Source organism: Podarcis tiliguerta (assembly GCF_965153285.1).
Source record: "Podarcis tiliguerta genome assembly, chromosome: 17".
In the NCBI taxonomy this organism is placed as follows: Eukaryota; Metazoa; Chordata; class Lepidosauria; order Squamata; family Lacertidae; genus Podarcis; species Podarcis tiliguerta.
This window is the reverse complement of record NC_139550.1, coordinates 37,968,188-37,993,386: the sequence shown is the minus strand read 5'-3', so window position 1 is coordinate 37,993,386 and position 25,199 is coordinate 37,968,188. Positions and strand designations below refer to the sequence as shown.

The following is a 25,199-nucleotide window of genomic DNA, read 5'->3' as shown; positions in this document are numbered from 1 at the left end:
TTACTCCCGAGCAAGTCCATCTTTCGGTTTACATCCATGAGCTCAGGGCTGCGGCGTCCAGGAGGCGACCGAAGCAGCTGCCAGAGAAGCGGGCCGGCCTGGCCCAATGGCCCAGAGGGGACCCTGCCCGTTTCGCCTCAGGCTCCGCGGCGGCGGCAGCGACATGGCCGGCGCCGCCTCCCCCGGCTGCGCGGCGGCTCCTCCTCGGGCCGCGAGGCGGGGCAGCGGAAATGGCGGCCCCGTTGCTATAGAGACGCCCGCTGGGTGGCGCTCGACGTGGCTCCGCCCCGTCCGCGAGTCCTGCGAGGCGCAGGCGCAGAGCGGCGCGGCGGAGGGCCGCTTCCCTCCCCCGCCCGGAGCGGCATTTAAAGGGGAAGTGGCCCCTTTCCCGCGGCCGGCCTCCTCCTCCGTCGTCGGCGCCCGGCTCTCCTATGGCCTGGCCCGGGGCGCGGCGGGCGCGGAGAGTGGCAGTCGGGGCCGGCGGGCCATGGCTGCTCCCGGGGCGTCGCGCTTCCTCTACGAGCTGCCCGCCGCCGTCATGTGCAAGTTCCACGAAGTCATGGACGCGCTGGGCAGAGCCGAGTGGGAGCGCTTCGGTGAGCGGGCGGGCGGGGGAGGGAGACGGGCCCCTCGGCCCTCAGGCGGACTGGCTGCCCGGCCCCGGCCTGACGGAGGGCTGTCGCTGCCGCCGCCCGCTCTTCCGGCGAGGAGGAGGTGGTGGCGGGTTCTTCTTCCCTGGTCAGGGGCCGCGGGCGGAGAAGGTGGGCTGCCCCGGGGGAAATGCTTGCTGCCGGTCGAGATGCGCTTGGCGTTGCCGTTGTTGTTGTTTATTCAACTACGTATTAGACTTCTGCACTGCCCTTAGTCTGATCCAATACAGCGCCGTTTGTGTTGAGATCCCTGAATGGCAGTGGGTTGGACTAGATGACCCTCGGGGTCTCTGCCGACTGTGAAACTCGGCCAGCTGCCAGGCATCGAAGAGCAGGCAGCTCAAAAGGGGCACCTTCCATTGCTCTTGCTTTGCACAAACTGAAGATCAACAGTTAGAGGTCGGGGGGAAATCTGGCCTCCAGGTGGCAAATCCACCCCAGGACAAAAGGGATGTGTGGAAGGAGCAGCAGCTGTGGCCGTGGGACATTCTGGCAACCCATTTTGAGATGTTGAAGGTGACTGGCCAATCATCCTCCAACCCCTCTTCAAAGTGGCCCTCTAGGAAAATAATTTGCTGGTGATCTGCACAAAACCTTCTCTACAGCTGGAAGGTCTCTGTTTCGCAGGGCAGAAATTGCTCTGGATCAGTTCATGCAGGGATCAAGTTTGCAGTCCGTGCCAGCACTGATGGCGGTAGGAGGATGGAGGGAGCTGTTGAGGTGCAGGGAGGATCTTGTGTAAGGTTAGAAGTTCATCCCCCCCTTCACCAGTCAGGAGTACAAAAAGCAGCTGCTTGAGAAGCTACTGACTGGGAAGGTGGATCTGGTTTGGCATAGCAAGGGCTCCCAGGATGGAAGAAGTCTTTGGCTAGAATGGCGACAAGCAAACACCAGAGTCTTCACTTAAGCGTGCCCGCACCCACCACCCCACCCCTGCACCGGCCCAGCTCAAATAAAGTTTTGAAATGAAATTACTGAAGGGCAGCTGTGTTATGGGGGTCAGCCCATTGTGTTTGGGTGGCTAAAGGAGATCCAAGCGAGGCAGACATGCCTGCATCCTCGGTTAATGAAGCGCTCTTGTGCAGCTCCTCCTGTCTTTTTTAGTTGGGCTTGCCCAGGAGGCTATCCCAGTGGGAGTCTCTCATGGGTCAGATTTGCCTGCTCCCCATGATGCCTTTAATAGCACTCCAAATGTGCCATTTGAATCGGCTGCCTCAACTTGCCTTTTTGTATTAAGGCTCTGTTCGCACATTGGCTGTAAAAAACAACACAGTGCTGTGGGTGGCCCCTTTATAGGCTACTGACTGAGGCCCAAACTTGTGGGCAGCAACCTGCTTCTCTGGGTGCATGCGCTTCAAGTGGGTTGAAAAAAATCATAGCATAGCTGGTTTGGCATTATGTGGGAGAGCTGCTAATATTATTGATAATAATAATTGCCAGCTTTCTAGGTATTTTTTCATAACAGAACCAAATGTGACTTTTCACAGGAAACTGCTTAAAAACAACCACCCTTTGAGGCCAGGCATATTCCCTGGCATATTTGCAGCCCTTTGGCATGTGGGCTGAAGCATCCCTTGAATGAACCAGGGTTTCCATGTGGTGACTGTCCAGGCCACCACCGTTATTTGCGGGATCTCAACTGCAGAGGCAGGCGTTGGAATCATAGAATTGTAACGTTGGAAGGGAATGAAGAGTCATCTAGTCTGACCCCCTGCAATGCATCAACAGCTCACCCCACACTCCCTGTGGAAGTGCTGGTTCACACAACTGGTGTTTCTCCCCAGGTTATCACATGGTTTTGCTGTTTTAATTGTGCCGACCAGGGCTCTGTCTACATTCCCATTGAATGGAGGTGAGGGTGTGGCCTTCACCTAGATGCTGAGATGATACCTGACTCAGAAGCCTCTTTGGTTTCTGTTTAAAAGCTTTGAACAATATAACCTTAAACTTCTTGTAACTCAGCTAAGCTGTAGGGTAAAAATGTGATGAAATCTTTTTCTATTCCTTCTTTTATGATCGCCCCCCCCCCCCAATTCCAACTATAATCTCTCTCTGCCATGGAATCTTTAATACTGAAACCAGTTTACAATTGTCTGGGTGCTTTTGACCTTCAGTGCAGCCAGGGCTTTTTTTCAGCTGGAACGCTCTGGATCTCAGTTCTGGCACCTCTCAGGCGGTGTCATTGCCATTCTAAGAGAACAAGGGAGGTGTTCATGGTGAGTTCCAGCACCTCTTTTTCCAGAAAAATAGCACTGAGTGCAGCTGAAATAGTGACCACAGACATGGGAGCTGAGATAAATGTGGTATAGCTTCCAGTTTCAGGCTGGACACATCCTTACTGTTTGGACGCCTCCTGGGAATAAGAGTATTTCTTCTTACTGTTTGGAAAATTTGCTTGACAAAATGGTGGCGGCAACCAATATAAATGTAGAAAATGGGTGTGGGAGAGCAGAACCACGTCTGAAATTGATTTGGCTCTTCTACATGGCCTACTGTGATTGGGGTAGCCTTGGTCAAACCTGATTACTCAGAGCCCTTGGTCAGTCTGCAATCTGCAAAACCAGCAGTATCCAGCACATCCCAACTTTATAGCCAAAACAGGAGCAGGTAAATAGGTTGTGAGAGAGACCTCTGCATGAGCCCAATAGAGTGCTTTTGAAAGTCAAATGATTCTGTGCCCCATAGTCTGACCCTTTCCATAAAGCAACTTCCTGTGCTGTTGATACCTGGGGGGGGGGGGGGGAGAAAAGGCATTTGCCCTAAAGATAAACTGCTGAAGTTCATAAGGGAAGTGGGGGTGGGCTTGAGGCTAAATTTTCAAAGCTCCCGAGATTGGATTTAGTCGTGTTGCCTATCCTGAGCTTGAATCAAAAGGCAGCATCCAGGTATAGACGTCTTAGGGGTATAGTTTGAGGAGTTGCTCATAACAGGGAAAGAAGGTTAAGTGGATGATGCAAAATGCAGACAAATATTGCTGGGCCTTGTTGAAATCTGAGTAGAACAGAATTGTAATATAGCACATGGATTGTTCTCATGGCAGAATATTGGGATTGCCTCCTGACAGCAGATACTTCCGCCATAACTGGCCTTTCTTCCTTGCTCTCTTGTACCTCAGCTTCCAGGATTGTACGGGATCAGGTGGAGCTGCGCCTGTATGAGAAGATGGATGGGCGGACGCAGCATCTTATGTGGGCCTGGATGAATCGCAATGCCTCTGTCGGTGACTTGCTGCAGATCCTTGATGACTTGGAGCTTTATCTGCCACGTGATGTCATCACTTCATGTGAGCCCATCATGAGCCTTACCTGCCTTCCCTCTTCTGGTTCAGTTTATTGGTTGGTATATCTGGAGCAATTAAAGCCATGAGAACAAGCAACACTTTTTCAGCCTGTTTACTATGAAGGAAGGGGGTGGAACGTCCCTTCTTCTTCCCCCCCCCCCCGCCCCCATCCACCCCTTCTGTAGTGCCTGCAGCCCCAGTCCCAGAATCCTGCTGTTTACATTCTCAGGTCATGGCCATTCTTGCTTATCAAACTCCTTTCCATCATGACACCCAGCAATTGCCCTGCATGTTTAGAATTTTAAAAAAGGAATTGTTCTTACCCAGGTGCATTTGGATGGGCATTAAAAACTTTTTAAGGCTCAAATACTTGTCTAAAAGGCTCAAAATTAAATATCTTGTTTCTCCTGCTGCATTTGTTGTGCAAGTGTGTGTTATGACTTTGCTCTATCCTGCTTAGAGGCCGTTTTGTTGGAAAGTGGATTACAAAACTTTTGCAATTATTAGTTGCTTTTCTAAAAGGGAACTGTATACAAAGCAACTTATAAAGTGCAACATAAACTAGGCTAAAAGCTTGAAATGTTGCTCTTTGAAGTGTAAAGAGTGAAATGTGAAAAGTCCTTTTTTAAAAAAACCAGAAAATCCCAACAGCCAATAGTTGGTAAATCTTGTAAGAAATAATAGGGTTCCACCTACTGGTGAAAGGAGGTACATGGTTTTATTTCCTACAGAACTTTTGGGGCAGAAGGGCATTTTGTAAGGTGGATGCTGATGCAGTAAAAGCCCCAATTGGAGGCTTTTATAGGTTTTGGTTCATCATCATACAGCTTTTGAAGTGCTACATTTTTTAAAATACAAAAAGATATAGAAAAGTAATGCAAATAAACAAAAACCGCTACCAAAAATACTAATAGAATTAATAGAGTATGGAGTCCTCCCTTACCACCCCCAGAAGGTAGTAGCCCCTCCTGGCTCCCACCTTGGATCTTTCTCCTCCCAGCCTCTTGTCCTGGGAGACCAGCGTTTCACTACCTCCCACCCAGGGTCCTCCATCAACCATCCACCACCGCCATGAGTAAACCATCCCTGGAGCTTAATAAAGACTCTGAGTAGAGGATGCCAAATAAAGAGAGAAGCAAACAAAGAAGAGACACAGCTTTTGAAGTGCTACATTTTGAAAATCTGTCCTACAACATCTTTGGGATACAGGGCACCAGTTGCCATTTGAAGCTGAGAGTGTGTGATTTGCCAGGGGTCACCAGAATATCTGTACCTGGGCTGGGTTTAGTTTAGACTTCCAGGTCCAGCGTCCTAGCCAACGGTTAACATCCACGTCTTTAAACATGGCTTTTGCCTTAGCCTTGTCGTGGATAAGTCTGGGAGGTTTTCTAAGTGGTGACCGATGCTAACCTGCAGCTCCCATTACCCAAACCATTGACCAGGGGTGTGTTGTCAATACTTTTTCTCTTCCCACTATTGCACGAGTGCTGGGACATGAGGAGACAGGCAGGACACTCAGGCTGAGAAATCAAAGGAGGGCAATGTGGTGACAGCTCCTGTTTTTGGAGGCTATCTAACATCTTTTCTCACTTCTTCTTTTTCTAGGGCATCCACCACCACAACCTGCAAAGCCCAGTGCGTTGTCTTCTCATTTTCCATATGCCTCCCCTGAGCCACCGCCTTCCCTACCTGAGCCCCCACGTGCTGCGCCTGCCCCAGATCCTGGTAGCCACGGCAGCAGCAGGGCCAGGGAATCAATTTGGGAGCCCCACAAACAAGCTTCCTCACCTGCACCAGGTAAAAATGCATGCCATGGCTAGGGGAAGCCTTTATTTATTGAGGATGGTAAAGGTGTAGAATCTGCTTTTCTCCTCTGATGCAGGCATCTTCAACCTTTTCAGACCCAGGCCTTACTTTTAACCCAAACATGCATTTCTTAATCTTTCACAATATACTTGTATGGTGGCAGTGACCCACCTTGGATCAGGCTGTGACCCACTGGCGGGTCCTGGCCCACCAGTTGAAGACCAGGGCTCTAGTGGAAATGCTTAATGACCTCCTCCCCACCCCTGTGGTCTGAAATGCTGACTGTGTTCCAGACTGCAAATAAGTGGTAGCCAATATGGTTTCCTCCAGATGTTGTCCCACCAGCCTTGACTTTGCACCATGCTGGCTGAGGCTGATGGGGTGTGGGCTGCAGCTCCCATCTGGAGGGTAGCGCATTAGTTGCCTCTGATTTAAAGCCTCTCCTTTCCCAACATAGCATCTCATTATGGGACTTCTGGGCAATGAAAGGGGGTGGGGCATATTGGAAATGGTTTGTGCTTTTTTAATTTCCTTGCCAGAACTGTGTGCATTCTGCAGTTCTGTGATGATGCTTTTCAAGTACAGGAACTGGTGGCGGCTGTTGAATATGGCTTTCCAAGAGCTTCTCATTTCACTTGAACCTACGTATGTTTCTAGCCTTTGAAGTAATGGCTCTGGGCCTGAGAGTGTGCCTGATGAAATGCTGTGTGGAAGGGGTGGGGTAGGCTGAGTAGGAGTCCTGTTTTGTGGGGTGGAGGGTGTATCTCTTGGCTCCTTCCTTGGCCATCAGAAGCAAGATTATGCAGAAAGGAAAATAATGTGCACGCATGCTTAATATGCACAATTTAAGTAGGCTGCAGAATTTGGCTTTCTTGGTGTACACACTCTTTTACAAGAGAGCATATGCATCCCCACTGCTGGGGCTGGGCTATTCAGAACAGCATCAAGTTCAATTCCCTGCTCTCATTTGGGAATCCCCAGAGAAAAAAAGGGACTTCAGGTTCTAGCAATATATGAGAAGCGATGAAATTCCCTTTCCATGGTTCTTATCATTATACTTTGCATTGTAGTAGAAGGGGGCTCCTGCTTTGTAGTTTACAGGGGTGGGGGAAATTGGGCCTTTAGCCTTTTTTCCGGGGGGGGGGGGGTTTACAGCCCCTTGATTACAAAAATGAGCAACAAGAATACTTTTTCTCATTTAGTAAGATTTTCTTCTTGAAATAGGCAAGCCAGAACTATGCAAAATATGAAAACTCCCCTGTCCAGGAGTCATCTATGGCACTATAGAGAAGGATCTTCAATTTTGTAGTGCCACAATTATGCTGGGGGGGGGGGGGAGGAAGGGTCTGTAGTAATGCTGGGTCACACCCACCCTCCTCACCTGTCCTACAATCCAGCGGGACCCAGCTAAGAGAGGGAAGGTGGTGCCACAGCATTTACTTTTCAGGACAAAACACAACAGGAGGAGTAGTTGCTGCCACCACTCCCTTGTCCGGGGATAGCCCAGAAGATTAACCCAAGGGAGAAGGTTACTCTTCCTTGTTGCCGGCTGCCCCACCCTGCATTGCTTTACCACAAATTGCAGGCAGAAATTCAACAGGTTCAGTAGGAGGCTAAGTGGTCAGACTTTGGATTCAGACTTTCCCCCAGAAAAGCACACAGAACAAAATAGGAAAAGCCTTTTAAAAAAAATATTTAAAAAACAAGATTAAACATACTTAAAAGTAGGCACATCTCTTACAGTAGTGTCAGACAGGAAAATAAAAACATTGTAAAGCATCTCTAGCTAAACGTACTTACAAAAAACGAGAACACAAGAAAAGTTAAGGCAGTTCGTAAAGTTCTCAGCTGAATCCGCATCTCAGGAAGACAATAGGAATTCTTCATCACAAAGAACACACATATGAATGTAGCAAGGCGACTGTCAGCATGGTGGTAAGCCTGACAGAAGGGCAGATGCACTGCGCACTGCAGGCTCCTTCCTAAGGTTTTTATCCTTAGGACCCCACGTGTAAGCGGACCCCCCAAGGACCAATCAGAATTTCTGATTAATTCAAAATTTACCAATGGCCAACTAGTTGGGTAATAACTCAGCTTGTGACAGCTGAAGCTCGAGTGTTCTCCAGACCTTGGGATCAAAGGGTTCCTCCCAAATTCTCAAAGACGATTAGGCTTGATGGCTCATTCACACACAAGCAGCATCTTAGATACCAGGTGTTAAAACACCACTAATCAACTGGAAGTTTTCCTTCCTGCAGATGCATGAGATAAGTATTCACACTCCCAGAGTCAGTTAGTCTACAGTTTAAAGCAACAAGGACACATTTCCCATAAATCTTTTGGCCTTTGGTTCTCCCACAATGCTTCTCGCAGCTTGACCAAAGTTTGGCTAACAAAAATCTCCTAACTTCACCACACGGTCAAAGTGGAAACTTAAAATTTTCCTCAGCCCTTCAGCTTGATCTCTGCATACATCACATCAAACAAAGGGGTGACTTGATGTCCTGAGTATTATTGTAAGCCACCTGTAGTGTTTTTACTGGAAGGGGAAGTGAAAACATATTCAAAATGCTACTTTTTCTTCAAATCAAACTCATAGGTCCTGGCGGGAACAAAACTGGGGAGTTCAGATAGAAGAATAAGATTGGATAAAGCACTGGTCCAAGGTGCAATATGGACCTCTTTCAGCTCAAATCAATGAACTCCCTCTGGAAAATAGTGTGTTTCTGGTTCACAACACCACAGTTAGTTTCTTTTGTACACAGGGCAGCTTCCCCCTTATGTTGGAGGGGTTGCCAGGATACTGGAACCTACTGGGATATGTGGTGAGCCTTCCCCAAGGAAAAGAGTTCTGGATAAAAGTATTTTCTGAGATCTCATTCATAAGCAAACCATTCTTTCCTCCCCTTTTTTTGACTCTTTTGAATTTGTTTGTAGATTCGGATCAAGACCTGAATATCAAGAAACTGATTTTGCTTAAGTGCCAAGTTTTGAAGACTTTGATTTCAATAATCTGGATTATTGGTATTCCAAGCCTTCTTGAAAATGTCCCATCATCATTATAATTATTATTATTATTTCATAAGTTAAAAGGTTTCAGGGCCGAAAGTGCTCAATTATGCCATGGGGCATAATCCACTGAGAATTTTTTCTATGTAGCTGCAGAATAGAACAGGGACTGTGGGAAAAGCATCTTTTCAGAGGAGGCCAGTGGTATGCCATTTGGATTTGTTTAGGTTGAAGCACCAAAATGCTCCATGCTGACCCTCTTGGGAGCCAGAAAAAATGGAATGGTTATTTTTGCAAGCTGTGTATGAATGTGGTGCAGAGTTAGGGTAGTGAGTTGGTCTTTTGAGACTGATAGGGGAGATAATTATTTCCGTGCCCTATTTTTAAAGGTATACAGGACCCACTTGGATACGTGGGTCTCTGTGAACCATGTGCTAAAGGAAAATTCAAATTCTATGCCAAGACTGCCCAAAATTATGCACCGAGGAAAGCTGAGTTCTGCATCTGGAATAAACTGTGTACATTTTGCCTCCCTCCCTCCAATGCTGCTTCTGCCAGTCACAGGAAACACCAAGGGCCACACACAAAGGGCGTTGAAGGCACTGGAGATTCTGGGTGCATCCACACATAAACTAGCTTTTGAAATTTCATCAAGCATTGCCTGCACACTTTTCAAGTCTTCCTTGTATGTTGTGAAGGCTAGAAACGTAATTTTAAAATGAAAGTAGAGGTTCTTGGGATGTTGAATTCTGTGCCCTCCCAGTTGCCTGTCACTTCCTTCTGCAGGCTCTGTGCCATCTAGAGCAATCTAGATGTCTGTCGGAACCTGCAGCTGTGTTACTAATTTCAGTTTATTCAGGTGGTAGAATTTTCTTTCATGTAACTTCTTAAGCAGTGCTGAAGAAAAGTGGTGATTCTCCCAGTCTTTCCTGTATCTCCTGCCACTTTTCAAAGCGTTCTGTGCTTCCCACTCTTGCTTCCACCACCTTCAGCAAACATCATTGAGGGGGCTGGAAACTGGAGGAGGACCCATTTTTGTACCCCAGCTATAACGGCATTCATTCCCACTTCTTCCCCATGCAAACAGAGCCCTCCTGTCCTCCGCTATCTCTGCCAGGCCCCCCTTCCAGCAGCCACCTTAACAGTGTCGGCCAGAGAAACCCACCTTTGCCTCCCACCCGCCTTGAAGAACAGGTATGGACCTAATTCTGCTGCCTGATGGAACAGTTGGGCTCTGACTGTGTATGTGGGAATTAGATGTGCAGGAAAACATAAGGAAAGCTGCTTGGTGACCGGGGTGGTGTAGGCTGGACTACTGAATGATGGAACTAAGTATCTAGCTCTTGAGAATCTCAGCCTTGAGCATTTGTCTACTGTTAATACTTCTAGTCCTCATGGTTTGTAACACGCATATTCTTTTACGAGATATGTAAAAGCAGGTAGTGTCTGTCACAGTTATGGGGCTACCTGGGCTCCTTTGGAAAGTCAAGATAAAAATTCAATAAATAAGTACCTGTTTCTTCCTCAGTCATATTTTTGTACTGCTTAGCTCCCCATTGTGTACCTGCCGTCCCTCCTGCCATTTTTGGATGGTGGCTTTTTCTTTCCCCTTACTGTTTAAGCCCTCTTCTGATCCCCCTCATGTTTCTACTCTGCACCCTTCCTTTCTCTTTCTGCATCCTTTCAGCATTGTCACTTCTGGGCTGATGCCGGATAATTGCTTCTCTCCAGCAGCAAGACCTCAAGGAGCTGGAATCTGAAGCCCTCCTTCCATGCAGCTAATGGAACTTGACTGTCTTGAGGAGCACATGTTGAGGTGGGCTGCTGCCCTTTTCAAGCTCATTCCTCTCTGTCTTCCCAATTCCAGAGCCTTGACTCTCTGTCCCCTGCCTGCCCCTTTGAGTGGCAGCTGAAGGAGCTGCGCGAAGCCACAGGAGACTTCTCAGAGACCCTGAAAATTGGAGAAGGTGGCTTTGGCTGCGTCTACCAAGCCCGACTGCGCAACACTGTCTATGCTGTCAAACGGCTCAAAGAGGTATAACCAAAGAGTACTGGGCTGGGGGCCTGACCGTTTTACTTTGCATTCCCTTCCACCATCCTGGTATTCTCCTGATGTTTTGAACTCCCTTGACTCCTGTCCACACTGGTTGGGGCGGATGGAGGTTGTAGCCCAACGGCATATGGAGGACACCAGGTTGGGAGGGGCTGCCTTCCTGCCTCTCTTCCATCTGGTCCATGGAAGGATGGCATTTGCTTTGCTCATGTAAGGTCTCAGCTCAAATTCCCAGCATTTCTGTCTGAAGGGCCTTCTAGCAGCTTGAGTCTTTGGAGTGCCCTGGCAGCAGAGCTAGTGGGACCCTTGGGTGACTCCTCATCTCCTTGTGTCTCTCCAGTGTCCTTTGTGCTTGGTTGTGGGGGGTTGGAAGGGAGCCACCTCAGTCCTCTTTCATTCCCACCCCACATGCTTTGATTTCAGCCTCCCAGTGTGGCCTTGCCAGTTCTTCTGAAGGACAGTGTGCTCCTAGTGGTGATACTGATCATCTTTATCTATTCTCATCCCCCCCCTTCCCTAATCTGACTGACAGGAAGCAGAACTGGATTGGACTGTAATAAAGAACAGCTTTGTCACAGAGGTGGAAAAACTTTCCCGGTGAGACCTGAAAACTATGAATTGGAAGATTATTGGGTGGGGGTTCAGGAACAGGGATTGTGCATGAGGCTTGCTGTTTGTTTGTTTTTTAAAAACTGTGGTGGGACATAGGGAGGAGCTTGAGCTGCTTCTGCTTAACGCTGCCCCTTGTGTGTCCCAGGTTTCGCCATCCCAACATTGTGGAGTTTGCTGGTTACTGTGCTGAGCAGGGGCATTTCTGCCTTGTCTACGTCTTCCTACCTCAGGGCTCCTTGGAGGACCACTTGCGTAGACAGGTACTCACCTGAACTTCTGTTCTTCTTCTCGGTACTTTTATCCAGGGGTTCTTCAGGAGGTGGCACCAAAGACTGTTTCATTTGCTGATCTGCTACTGTTTTGATTTTTGTTTTTCAGAGTGGTCCCTGCCTCTCCTGGGCCCAGCGGCTGCATATAGCAGTGGGCACTGCCAGAGCCATTCAATTCCTGCACAGCGATTCTCCTAGCCTTATTCATGGTGATGTCAAGAGGTGAGAGAGGAGGAGAGCTTGTCTCCCAGGCTGCGAACAGATGAAAATGGGGCATGATTTTAAACCAAACTGGAGGATTGTTGCTTTGTGCATGAGAAGGAAGAGTTCTGCTTTTCACATCTTCTGCTTTGACTTGGGGAGGAGGGAATCATCACAAGACGTGTGTTGGCACACGGGCTGCGATTCCGCAAGGAAATTCATTGCAGAACTTTGCTTTCTAAAAACCCCATATTTTTTTTTATTTTTTGAAAAGTGTGAGCCAAGTCTGCTGAAATGGAAGAAGCCAGAAGGGTCTGTGTATGAGATTTCCCAGTGGTGGGGTTTGGGTGCTCTGCTTCACCAGTTGTCCCTCTCTATGATTAACAAAGCCAGAATAAATTACTCAGAGATAGAGAACTTACTAAATCTGCATAATTCAAGCAGGTTGCAGAATTTGGGTTGCCTGAGTGCAGAATTCCAGTTTTCTTGTTTTTAGCATATAAAAGTGTATTAAAAACTCTGGACACATCCTTTGCAAAGGATAGGTCTGTTATTGAATGGGAAAGGCACTAAGTAGAAATTCTTCCATATCGGTAGTGCTGTTGTGTGCTATTGTGATGGGCCTTTAATAATTAGCAGGGTGCAGACACTAGAAGCAGGTCAGGGTCATTTCAATGGGTAGAATAGCCAAGCTTCTGAAATCTGTAGCTTTTATAATCCAAAACAATCTGCTCACCATCCACAAATCTTCATGCCTTTCCCAACACACTGCGGTTTCCTGTCTTCAGCAAGCACAAGAGAACTCTGCTGTTTTTTTGGAATCTACCTGCCCCAGTAAAAAAACCCCAAAAGCTATATCTCTTAAAGGTCTATTTTTTGGGTGTGTGTGGAAATGTTACAAATCTCCATTAAAAGCAGAGTTGGGGCTATGATTCCAGAAAAAGCACAGAATGTGCCACTGAGCCCAGAATTCAGCTTCCCAGAGATCTCATTTTTTGTTTTTCATAAAGCAAGCTTCTGTTGCTTTTAGGATTGTAAATATACGCTTAAAGGTGTGTGTGCAGTGCCTGGTGAAATCTCAGTAGCCAGAGGAGTTGCTGGATTAAAGTATAAGTGGTCAGAGCGCAGGACTTTGGTGCTTTGTCTTAGCCCTCATCTTCTGGATGATTAACTGGAGCAGAATGGGCAGTGCAAAATAGGCTGAACTGGGATTGATTTCTTTTTTTCTGGGCTCACAACGTGGATGACTAGAACAAAATTCATAGCAACAAAATGAAGAACGTATGCTGCTCAAAATGTAATTGGTACACACAGGAGGTTTTGATGAAGAATGGAGAATGGAATGTGAGAGGCTATGTATAGTGGCCTGTTGTGAACCCTTTATTTCTCCCTCCACTTGCAGCTCTAACATCTTGTTGGATGCGGCACTCACCCCCCGACTGGCTGACTTTGGGCTGGCACGTTTTAGCCGCCGACCAAAGCAGGGAGGACTGAGCAGCTCTCTGGGCCGGACGCAGACTGTGCGGGGCACGCTGGCTTACCTGCCCCCTGAGTACGTCCGGACGGGGATGCTTTCTACCGCTATTGATGTTTTCAGCTTTGGTGTGGTGAGTAACATGGGGAGGGGAGAGGAGGGGCTTAGCAAAGACAGGGCACTTTCCTTCCCGTCCATTCCGTCTACTTCTAAAATGAGATTTTATTATTTAAAAAATCGATATATCACTTTTCATTTATAAAGGGATTACTCTCAAAGCGCTCTCTCTCTCACACACACACGCACACACACAGTTGTAGACTTGGGACCCAAGGGTCATCTAGTCCAACCCCCTAAAGTCTCTCTCTCTCTCTCTCTCAGACACACACACACACACACACACACACACACACACGTATTTCATCTGGGCCTGCAGCTTCTTTGCCTTTTGAGCACCCATCCCAGGACTTCAGGAGTGTGGGGAGGTTGGCACAGGGAGAATATGACGAGTTAGGAAAATTCCCTCTTTTGGCGTGTTGGAAAGAATATGCTTTGTTTGGAAAGCTGTTCTTTCCAAGAATTCAGTGCTAGGTGAAAATTCTGGCACTTTGAAGGCTTGTTATCTTGCAGGAACACTTACAAGGACTAACTGTCATAGGATGTGTTGGAGCTATGCCCTTGTTCACCTATCTAGCTCATTCAGAGACAGAAAGTACAAACTAGGAATTGGCAACTTGGGAGATGGGGGTGCCCCTTCACCACTTGATCGTCTAACACACTCCAGCCCAGCGAGAGCACATCCTTCCCTGCTATGCACTTTGTCTGTCCTGTGTGTGAGACAAGGCAAAATGGAAGTGAGCTACTAAGGCGTGAGATGAGGAGAACCCTGCCAGTGTCTCAGTGCCATATCTAAATCAGGCCATGAACATTTTTCTTTAATTTGCAAATATCAGTTGGTATGTTTTAATAGTACCCCTTGACAGAGTCTGAAATGGTGGGCCACTCCCAAGCTGAGAGAAGGCTGCAATGGACCCATCAAATTGATTGTAATATCAGACAGATGATGACCCCAGACAAACTTCAAAAGCTACATCAGCAAACTCTAGAAAGGACTTGGAATATTTGTGCACTACATCAGGATATAACCAGGGAATGTAGACCATTTCTGATTCCTACTTCCCACCCTAAAACATCCAAGCACATGGAGTCGGTTTGATAGGGATTGTAAGTCCAAGAAAAAAGAACTGTCCTAATAAGACAAGTTCAGTTTGTCCGTTCAGGTGAGGCTAATTCTCTTCTACAACAGCAATGGCGAGAATATAAAACATTGTTAAGGGAGGAAAAAAGGGTACATTATGAAAATAGTTGAAAATCTTTGGGTCTCGCTCCTATTGAGAGGAACAAATCCAAATTTTGGAACCTAATTCAAGGAGGCTCTGTGGATAAGCTTTTTGAGTCTTTACTCCCACCCCCATAACTCTCCCTAACTGGCTTGGGAAAGCACCAGGAGAAGATGATTCCTCTGGCGGTTTTCTCTTTGGACGTAAATTGCTGCTCTCCAATTTTGGCAAAACTATTTACCCCGTGGTACCCCGCAAGACGAATGCCTCGCAAGACGGAAAACCCGCTAGACGAAAGGGTTTTCCATTTTTCGATGCGCTTTGCAGGACGAATTTCCCTATGGGCTTGCTTCGCAAGACAAAAATGTCTTGCGAGTCTTGAGATTTTTTTTTGCTCCCCACCCCCTTTTTCTGAAGCACTAAGCTGCTAATAGCCTTTTAGCAGCTAAACCGCTAATCCCTTAAGCCTTAAAAAGCCGTTTTTAGCCCTTAAACTGCCAATAGCGCTAATAGCGCTAATCCGCTAATGGGCTTGCTTCGCAAGACGAAAAAACCGCTAGACGAAGAGACTCTCGGAATGGATTCTTTTCGTCTTGCGAGGCACCACTGTACCTTGGAATACCTCAGATGGCATGGAAACGCATTTATGGATGTAAACAGGTCGAGGATGTCTTGCTCCATTTGTTGATTTGCCCCTTATATACAGTGCCCATAACTTTTTTAATACTCTATTCTTTATCGGTACTCTGATAGATCCCCCAGGAAGTGATAGTTGAACTCTTAGCTGATAAATATCTACAAATTACACATCTGGTAACCAAATTTGCCCTGGCAGCTAAGAAGCTTTATTCCAGTTATGTTAATGCATTGTAATTTTAAATTTTATGTTGCAGACTTTTATGCTGTAGAGTTTTATAGATTTGCGTTGTGTGGTTTTAGAGGAATGCCTTGCTTTTGCCCTCTGTTGTTTATCGTGAAGGCCTTAGACTATACAGGCAGTGACTATTTTGTGGGGGGATTCTGTTCCTGGCCCCCACATGCATCAGAGGAGTGCGCATAAGCTTGTTCCACTTCCATTCTGCCCTCTTCTGGCTGCAAAAGGACCCACACGTCAGTGGTTGCGCTTCCATTGGACATGCACAAAATTGTCGCTGGCTGTATACAATAAATTGAATTGATTGACCATGTCTCAGTTGCCTGCTCATAATACTGGGGAGGATGGCGGGGGGGGGCTTGAGGGGGTCAAGTCAGTGTGCAGAGTTGATGCTACTGGCCCTGCAGCCCAACCCATGTTGACAACAAGCTGCTGGCTTTCAATTTTAATACACAAATTGAGCATTGGAAGTGAGCCCAAGGGATGCGATCCTCAGAGTGCCTGATCCTGCCTGGTTGGCTAAGCTAGAATGTGGGGAAAGAAGGGAAACCCCCCACCCCCGTTTCGCTTTCCCTTCCTTGCTATGCATTCCGGTTTATTTTAAGTGCAGCTCCTTTTCCTCCCACCAACCCACCCCTACCAGGTCCTGTTGGAAATCTTGACAGGGAGACGATCTATGGAGCTGGATTCACGTGGACACAGCAAGTACTTGGTGAGAAATTATTCTGTCTGCCACTCATTTATTAATGTGCAGCTTGTTTGCCTTCTGACACCGAACAGTCAGTGCTGATGCTGCTCCATCCTTGCTGGCTTTCCCACCTCCTCTTTTTCCAACGGATTATCCCTCTCTCTGCCTTCAGAAAGATCTTCTGAATGAGGAGGACGAGGAGCAGGAAGCCCAGCTGTCTTCGGCCACAACTTCTTCCAGCCTGTCCCAAGTTGCTCAGCTTGGCACTCATCTATACCAGAAGCACGCAGACCCGCGGGCCGGGCCCTGTCCAGAGCAACTGGGCACAGCACTGGGCAGCCTGGCTTGCCGGTGCCTCCACCCAAGGGCCAAGCACCGGCCCCCAATGACAGAGGTAGGTAGCATAAAGGAGGGAGCTGGAGCATTTTGGCCAAGGATGGGGAACCTGTGGCCCTCTGGTTGTTGCTGGACTACAGCAACAGGAATGATAAAAGTCGCCACCAACAACTGGAGAGCCAAATATTCCCCAGCCCTGATATAGGCCTTTTCTCTGGGAGCTCCAGTAAACTAAGCTGGGTTTGGATTGGACAAATCCCTGCCTTGGACCCACCTGTGAAATAGGAAAAAGAGGTGGGACACCAGGGTAAATCTGTGATTCTGGTTTTGTGTGTTTTTGCGTTTCACTTCCAAGTTCATTCCCCATTCAGGTTCACATTACTCTTGCATACTATTTGCTATTCTGTCTCTGTAGTGTTTGGTTTTATATAAACGCACACACAGATGACACAACATTTACATACTGTTGGTCCACTGCTTCCTTTTTTTCTAAACCCCATCTTTCCATACAGCTTTTATGCTCATTTTTAAAACCTTCTTAGCAGTTGGGATGTTTTTCAACAGTCCATAACAGAGGAGCCATTCATTAGAAAGGACTTAAGTCAAGCAGTTGGAGGCAGATCTCTTACAGCCAAGAGCTATATAAGCATCAAAGATTGCAGCCTGCAGTTACATATTTTTCTCTCTCTTATGGTGAAGAATTTGCAAAACCACTCAGTGTCTGCAAGTTTTTAACGTGATACTTCATCTGCCTATTTTGGACCACAATAAATGTCCTAAAAGATGGATATGCAAAGCTTGTTTTGACATTAGAAATAGGTCCTCAATAATAGTTAGCCATGTTTCATGTTTGCTGTGAGGAAAACTGACACTGGTGGTGCTCACCCTCTTACCAAAGCCATTTGGGCAAGCAAGGGTGTTTATGTATTATTTGTGCCCCCACAATTACAGAATCCCACTCTCAAAAGTCAAAGCCTGGGCATTGTTCATAATTGTTGGGAATCCTCTCTGTGCCAACTACTGGTGAGCTTGGAGCTGAGCCAGTAAAGAGCTGTGGGTTTTAAGATACTTTCCAGTCCTGGCTGAATTTTAGTCTGTGAATTGGAATATATGTGTTTCTTCCTTACCTGCGCATTTCTGTGAGCAGGGCCATAACATTTTAAATAGGTGGGAAACCACAAGCATTAATGGAGGGGGAGGAGACACATACTTATTCCACAGGGCAGGACTAGGAAACCTGTTGCCTTCCGGAGGTTGTTGGATTCCCATTCCCCCCATCCCCAGCTTGGGGGGGGGGGTCAGGGGGTGGGGTGCCACAGAGGAGCTTCAGCCCCAGGAAGCCGTTATGGACAAGTCCTTCTGTCCATCAGTCCTGACAGGTCTAACATCCACTGTAACAGGGAGGGCAGGTGGCAGCCAGTAGTTTAGGAACAGCAAATAAGTGTTTGGGGCTCCTGCTTCACCTGCTGTCATATTTACTGTACTTTGCGTTTTCTTTTATACCCACAGCTGTTGGTTCTATACTGGTACTGTGGTTTCTGCTGACTCTAGGCCAGTTATGTTGCATGCTTACATATAGGGTGGCTGTGTAAAGAACAGCACATTCACTGTTTCCCAGCTTGATGCTCTCCAGATGTGGTTGCACTCCAGTTCCCAGCATCTGGGGCTGATGGGAGCTGGAGTCTAAAACCATTTGGAGGGTCCCGGCTGGGGGAGGCTGCGCTGTATGTACTGCCTTCTGTCCTTTGGGCATTAGCAGTGCCCTGAGTGTCAAGGCCAGCAATGGGGGAGGAACAAATAGATCCAAGGAAAGAATGTGACTTTCTGTCTGCAAGGGGGTTGCCCCCCAACTTTTTCTTTTTTTTTACCTTGCTGGGTATTCTGGGAAATTACTGTGCCTTCTTATTTGAGCCCCCCACTCTGCCAACTTACTCCTCCTCCTGTCTTTAAGGTATACCAAGAGCTAGAGAGGCTCCAGCTGCTGCTGTGCAAAGAGTCTTTTCCCACTTTGCAACCCCTGAGGCAGCTGCATACTCCACAAGAGGATTCCTACACCTCCAGGCCTCTCAACCAGCCTGAGGAGAGTGATGAAAGCCTGGAGGGCAGCCTGGGGCTGCTGAGCTACAGAAGTGTGCCCAGAGGGAATATCTCTGTAGGCCAACTAGGTAAGGCACTGCAGGCTGCTTCAGTCCCTCCCCCACGCTTCAGGGAGGATTGGCCAACTGACTGGACACGTATGGGCAAATAACAAGCATTTTTCAAGCATCGTACTTAATTGAACCAAATATTCAGTAACTGTTACAGAACAGTGACATTCCAATTCTAAATTTTCTATGTTTTTAGCAGTTCTTATTTTTATCTGTAAGCTGCTGTGATAAATGACATCAGCTCATAACCTTGTGCAAACTGAACAGTTCTTCTTTACCATTTTATTTTGAGCCCTAGGGCAGGCATAGGCAATCTCCAGCCCTCCAGATGTTTGGGACTACAATTCCCATCATCCCTGACCACTGATCCTGTAAGCTAGTGATGATGGGAATTGTAGTCCCCAAACATCCCAAGAGTTACAAATTTGCCTGAAAGGGATGAATAAAGCACACACAGCAATGCTAAGACAAAAGTTATATTTAAATGGGGTTGTGACCATAGTACAGGATAGGGGACAGTTGATTCTAAAGCAAGTGTGCAGATAAGTGTATTACACCCAATTCTGCAAGACTGGAAGGCCCTTCCTCCTTTTTCTTTCTTTCTTTGTTGGTTTCTTGCTTTCAGATGTAGAAATCATAAAATTAAACAGATGGGCCACTACCTGCAAAAGTGCATTCTTGACTTGGTAGAATGTTTGAGGGAAACTGTTTTGCATGCAGGAGGTCCCAGGTGCAATCTAGGGCATCTCCAGGTAGGCCTGACAGAGGCTGCTATTTGAAACCCTGAAGAGCAGTTTCCCATCAATGAAGATGTGATAAAAAGCAGATTCTAATGTAGCCTGAAGAGTGTTCCTCTTAGTTGCATCTGAAGAATTATGGCATGTTCGGCTACCCTCTTTGAAACCTGTTAACATGCTTCTTTTTTTGACATCTCTTTCCCCTACCCTTCCACATTTCAGGTCAGATTTTTCTGTGGTATCACCACCAACTAGAATTTGACAATTCCTGCCCTGTTCTTGATTTTAACTTCATTAGTCTATTTCTCTTTTTTTTTAAGAAAAATAACTTTCTTTCAGTGCAAGATTCTTAAGACAGCTTCCACCACCAAGTTAAAAGCCCTTCTGTATGACTAACAAAATAACAGCAAAATAGCAGACACACCTAACAACAAAGAATCATAGAGTTGCAGCGTCATCTAGTCCAACCCTCTGCAATGTAGGAACCTCAGTTGAAGCATCCATGACAGATGGCCATTCAACTTCTGCCTAAAAACTTAAAAGGAAGGAGAGTCCACCAGCTCCTGGAGGAGTCTGTTCCACTGCCAGAAAGGGAGTCCGTTGAACAGTGTCAGAAAGTTCTTCCTGATATTAAGCCAAAATCTCCTTTCTTGTAACTTGAAGCCATTGGTTCAAGTCCTATCCTTCAGAGCAGGAGAAGACAAGCTTGCTCCATCTTCCATGTGACAGCCCTTGAGATATTTGAAGATGGCTATCATCTCTCTTTTCCCCCCAGGTTAAACCTACCCAGCATCTTCAACCATTCCTTCTAACCATTCATGGTTTCCAGACCCTTGATCATCTTGGTTGCCCTCCTCTGCACACATTCCAGCTTGTCAACATCCTTCTTAAATTGTGGCACACAGAACTGGACACAGTATTCCAGGTGTGGTCTGACCAAGGCAGAATAGAGTGGTACCATGACTTTCCTTGATCTGGACATTCTACTTCTATTGATGCAGCCTAGCATAACTTTTGCTTTTTTGCAGCTGCATCACACTGTTGACTCATGTGACGCTTGTGGTCCACTAAGACCCCTAGATTCTTTTCGCGTGTACTACTAGTAAGCCATGTGTCCCTCATCTTACATTTGTGCAGCTGGTTCTTTCTGCCTAAGTGCAGAACATTATATTTATCCATATTGAAATGCATTTTGTTAGTTTTGGTCCTTTACCCAATCTGTTAAGGTAATCTTGAACTCTGATTCTGTCTTCTGCAGCATTAGCTACCCCTCCCAGTTTGGTGTCATCTGCAAATTTGATTAACATCCCTTCAATTCCTTCATCTAAGTCATTTATAAAGATGTTGAGTAACAATGGATAGAACCCCGCTTGTAACTTTTTCCCGGGATGACAAGGAACCCTTAATGAGTACTCTTTGGGTTTGGTCAGTCAACCAGCTACAAATCCACCTGACAGCTACCTTGTTCAACCCACATTTTACCATCTTCCTCACAAGAATATTGTGGGGGATTTTGTCAAAAGCCTTATTGAAATCAAGGTAGACTACGTCTGCAGCATTCCCCTGATTCACCATGCTTGTAACTCTTAACAGTAAAAGAAAGAAGATTTGTCTGGCATGACTTGTTTTTGATAAACCCATTCTCGGTCTAAGTAATTACAGCATCCTTTTCTAAGTGCTCACATTTAATTAATCTATTCTAGGACCTTTCCTGGTATTGATGTCATACTCACTGGTCAGTAGTTACTTGGATCATCTTTTTTTCTCCTTTTTGAAGATGGGGTCAACATTTTCCCACCTCCAGACTGCAGGGACCTCACCTGCTCTCCAAGAATTCTCAAAGATTATAGACAGGAGCTCTGAGATTATATCCGCAAGCTCCTTTAGTATCCTTGGGTGCAGCTCATCAGGCCTAAGAGATTTGAATTCATTTAATGAAGCTAGGTGTTCTCTTACCATCTCTTTTCCTATCTTTGTCTGCAGTTCCCTCCTTACATCACTTATTGTGTTATCACCAGGTTGGGCACTGCTTTCCTTTTGGGTGAAGATGGAGACAAAGTAGGTGTTGAGTAAGTCTGTCTTCTCTGTGTCACCCAATAGAGGACTCCATGCAGAGGACCCGTTACTTGCTTGCTCTTCCTCTTGCTTCAAGGACAGCCAAAGAAACGTTTTATTTTTATTATTTTTAGCCTGTCTTGCAAGCCTAAGCTGATTCTGAGCTCCCTGCTGTTGGCTACTCTTGGCTGCTTCTGTATACTTCTCCTTTGTAATTTCCCCTTTCTTCCATTTCTTATACATTTCTTATACATGCCCTGCTTAACTCTCAGCTCATGTCCCTTATGTAGCCACACTGGTTCTATAGATGCCTCCCACTTTTCTTTCTTGTTGGAACTGTCTGCATTTGGGCTTTCAACATTTCACCTTTAAGAAACTGCCATCCATCATGGACTCCCTTCTCTTTACTTGAGTTTAAAAGCAGCAGTAAAACCATAGGCATCTTTTAAAAAATCCTGGGAAAATAAAACTCTTCAATTAGCATTAGTCAGCCCCAGCTAAACAGATAAGTAAGGGAGTCCCATAAATGTGGTAACACTACTTAGAAGACCTTTGCCTTGGCAAGAACTGCCTCCCATCAGGAGGTAGAGGCACCAGAGTTGGGCCTCTGATGATGGTCTTAACATCTGGGCCAGTTGTCACTCAGTGCTTGGCTCCTTTCTCTCTGCAGGCGACTCTGCCCCTCAGATCGTCATCAACCCAGCAAGGAGGCGTATGATGGAACGGCTGGCACTCTACCGCGACGGAGAGCTTAGCAGCCTGGATGTGCTTGCTTCTACAGCGTCAGGGGAAGGTAACCTTCCCACTGCTGCTTCTGCGGTTGGAGGGTGGCACTAGTCAGTCTCCCAAATGACCCTGTTGGGTTAGGTAGAGACTTGTTCAAAAAGGCAGATCAATTCATCATCACCCCTCCCTTCCATCCTCCATAATAGAATGAAAAGTCTTAGGCAGGTGTTGAGCTCTCTTTGTTGAACATATGTGTGGTGCAAGGGCACTCTTGCCTAAGCCATGCGCACTGGATGTCATGTTTGTGTAGGGACATGTGTGCATAGAATCTGAAACAGACAGGATTGAATCCAGACATAATCCTACATAGAAGAGACCCATTGAAATCTAGCCCTCATGAGAGTAGAGATTACAAAACCCACCTTGTTCAAAGTCTGCTGTTTGTATCCAGGATGGCTTGCAGCCCCTTTCTCAAGGCCTCCAGCCATATCTGCCTCCCCTTAGCTGCTTCTGCTCTTCATTATCTCTTCTCCCTCCCCCCTGTCCCCACCTGCAGCTGAACTATGCCTTGTCAAAAATGCCAACCTTTAAAATCTCAGATACCTCAAACCAATCTGTCAAACTGATTATAATATGTCAAGCAGTATTTATTTATTTTTACTATTGACATATTTTTTCTGTGTAGAATTTAGGTTCCCCACAGATGCTAGGATAGGTGAGTAACAAGGCTAGAAGGCTAATATAATATAGCCAACTGCACTTGAGAGTGGAGTGGAGCAAATCACAAGAGGGCTTCAGGGTGAAATTGCATTTTTCTGGAGGGGCGTGCAGCCGAAATGGCGCCAAAAAGAAAATCTTCTGGGTCAAGTACCCTCAGGCTGTACGCTTGACTTCTCTTTTCTCACAGAAACAGATCAAGAACTGCCTCCTTCTTTGATAGAGGGGACACACACACACACACTTCTTCCCAGACTGTAGTTTTGGGTCACACAAAGCCTGTGTCATGTGGTCTCAGCCACCCTGGGCTTTGCCATGCCTTCCTGTTGTGGACCAGGAAGTTTCTTTTTTATTTTAGAAGGGTTGGGGTCTGCATCTCGGCCTGCATTTCATGTGAAGATGAGAAGAGTTAATGTGGCCAAGGAGGGCAGGAAGGGGGTGTCTGCCCCCCACCAATCACCTCCTCCACTCCCTGGTGTTGGGAAGTGTATTGCTTAGTGAGGCTCTATGCAGTTTAGTCATTGTAACTAATGGTTACTAAAATAGTGGTCCTTCATAAATTTGTTTAATCTCCCTTTAAAACCATCATCACATCTTGTGGCAGAGACTTCTATAAAACGTGTATTATGTAGAAAAAGTGCCTTTTTTGATCATTGGTACCTCTAACCTAACCTAGTGCTGTTTGCTATGCCTGGCAGTTTTCCTGCCCTCCTCCCGCAGATCCTGTAATTCAGAGGTGCCCAGAGGGGGTCCTGTAGCTCTTCAGGTGTTGCTGGACTTTCATCATCCCTGGCCACTGGCACTGCTTGCTGGGACTGATGGGAGTTGTAGTCAACAACATACAATCTTATTTTATCTGTAAGCTGCCTTGAATCCCTGTCAGTGAAAAAGGCAGGGCATAAATATATAATAATAATAATAATAATAATAATAATAATAATAATAATAATAATTATTGTGGGGTGGTGAACTGGAGATGCTGGAGATTGAATGTGAGAATTCATACATGCAAAGCAATATTAATCTACCACTGAATGGGGCCCCCAATTTTTTTCTAAGGGTGTGGGCCCTTTTGCCTCCCATAGCATGAGGACTGAGAAATCAGCCCAGAACCCCTTGGCACTTATAGCAAGAATCATGCATGTAAGGCAGTTCTATGGAGCATGGCCAAGGCCAGGCAAATTCCTCCCACCCCATTACAATTTTTGTGTTCTAGCTTTAGAGGGTAGGTGCCAAACTCACTGTGCTGGCAGTGACCTGAGGGATCATGTACGCTATAAAGGATCTCTAATGAATTCTATTCCCTCCTCCAGATCACCTTGCAGAACCCCCTCGTGAGCCCGAAGAGAGTGATGAATTTGAGTGATGAACTTGAGTGACATGGAAGGATTAAAGTTCTCACAGCGCTGACGGCACTTTGCATTTTACAGGGTCCCACCATCCCTTGGGGGGGGGTCACATTCCTTAGCTGGTACTACCAACCCTGTGGCACCCAGGGGCTCCTGGTGGACTCTGGCATCAAGTTAACAACACAGCTCAAGCGGGGGGTGGCAGGGGCAATGGAGTCTATTTGAATAGGAGATTAAAACTGGAAGGGCAGTAGGAGGAGGGGATTTGTGTAGATTTTTACCCCTATGACCCTCCCTGCAAACATCTCCGCACTACGTACTCCTTTTTCTTGAAGACAGTAAATAAAACAGTTTATATATTTGTAACCTGTCTGTGTCCTTTTGGCTTACAAATTGTACTTTGCACTGACAGAGGTCTGTTTTTTGTTTTGCTAGATTCATGTGGCATTAGGCTGAACAGCCAGCCTCTTAGGATATGGCAGTTTGAGACAAGGGAGAAGGAGAAAAACCATTTTATTTTCCATGTTCCCAGTATGCTGTGAATTCTGCCTGCCTTCCTCTTCCTCCTTTACCAGGATGAGAAGATGAGACAGCCACAAAGGAAGAAGATGGAAGCCAAAATCCCAAATAGGATGGTGCAGACAGTTGCTTATTCTCTCTTTCTGACCCCTTTAAAGTGTGTCAAAGCAAGGGTAAAGAGGTGTCTGTAGGTGCTGCAGGTGGCCAGAGTCATGATTAAGAGTTGCTTGTATTTCTCCTGGTCTCTCTGCATGCAGAGCTGGCATTGGAGCAGTCACTTGTAGCACCAGCAAGCTGCCCAACTGAATCTGCATGATGGGCTGGCATGCTGAAACATTTTGCTGCCTGAATCAGAAA

At 46.6% G+C, this 25,199-nt stretch overlaps 1 protein-coding gene across 3 annotated transcripts; it reads left to right on the top strand.

Annotated features, from left to right (window-relative positions):
* The first annotated feature begins 312 nt into the window (after positions 1–312).
* IRAK1 (interleukin 1 receptor associated kinase 1) lies at positions 313–24,689 on the top strand. 3 transcript variants are annotated; one of them, XM_083421241.1, is made up of 14 exons: positions 313–596; positions 3,766–3,933; positions 5,536–5,727; positions 9,833–9,939; positions 10,613–10,780; positions 11,331–11,395; positions 11,556–11,670; positions 11,789–11,901; positions 13,283–13,487; positions 16,212–16,280; positions 16,429–16,650; positions 18,544–18,757; positions 22,202–22,324; positions 24,288–24,689. In XM_083421241.1, the coding sequence occupies exons 1-14, from the start codon at positions 488–490 to the stop codon at positions 24,338–24,340; spliced, it is 1,923 nt and encodes a 640-aa protein (XP_083277367.1). In that variant the 5' UTR covers positions 313–487; the 3' UTR covers positions 24,341–24,689. The 3 variants fall into 3 exon arrangements, with proteins under 3 accessions (XP_083277367.1, XP_083277368.1, XP_083277369.1); XM_083421242.1 differs by lacking the exon at positions 22,202–22,324; XM_083421243.1 differs by lacking the exon at positions 9,833–9,939 and having other exon boundaries at positions 329–596.
* Positions 24,690–25,199: the final 510 nt, after the last annotated feature.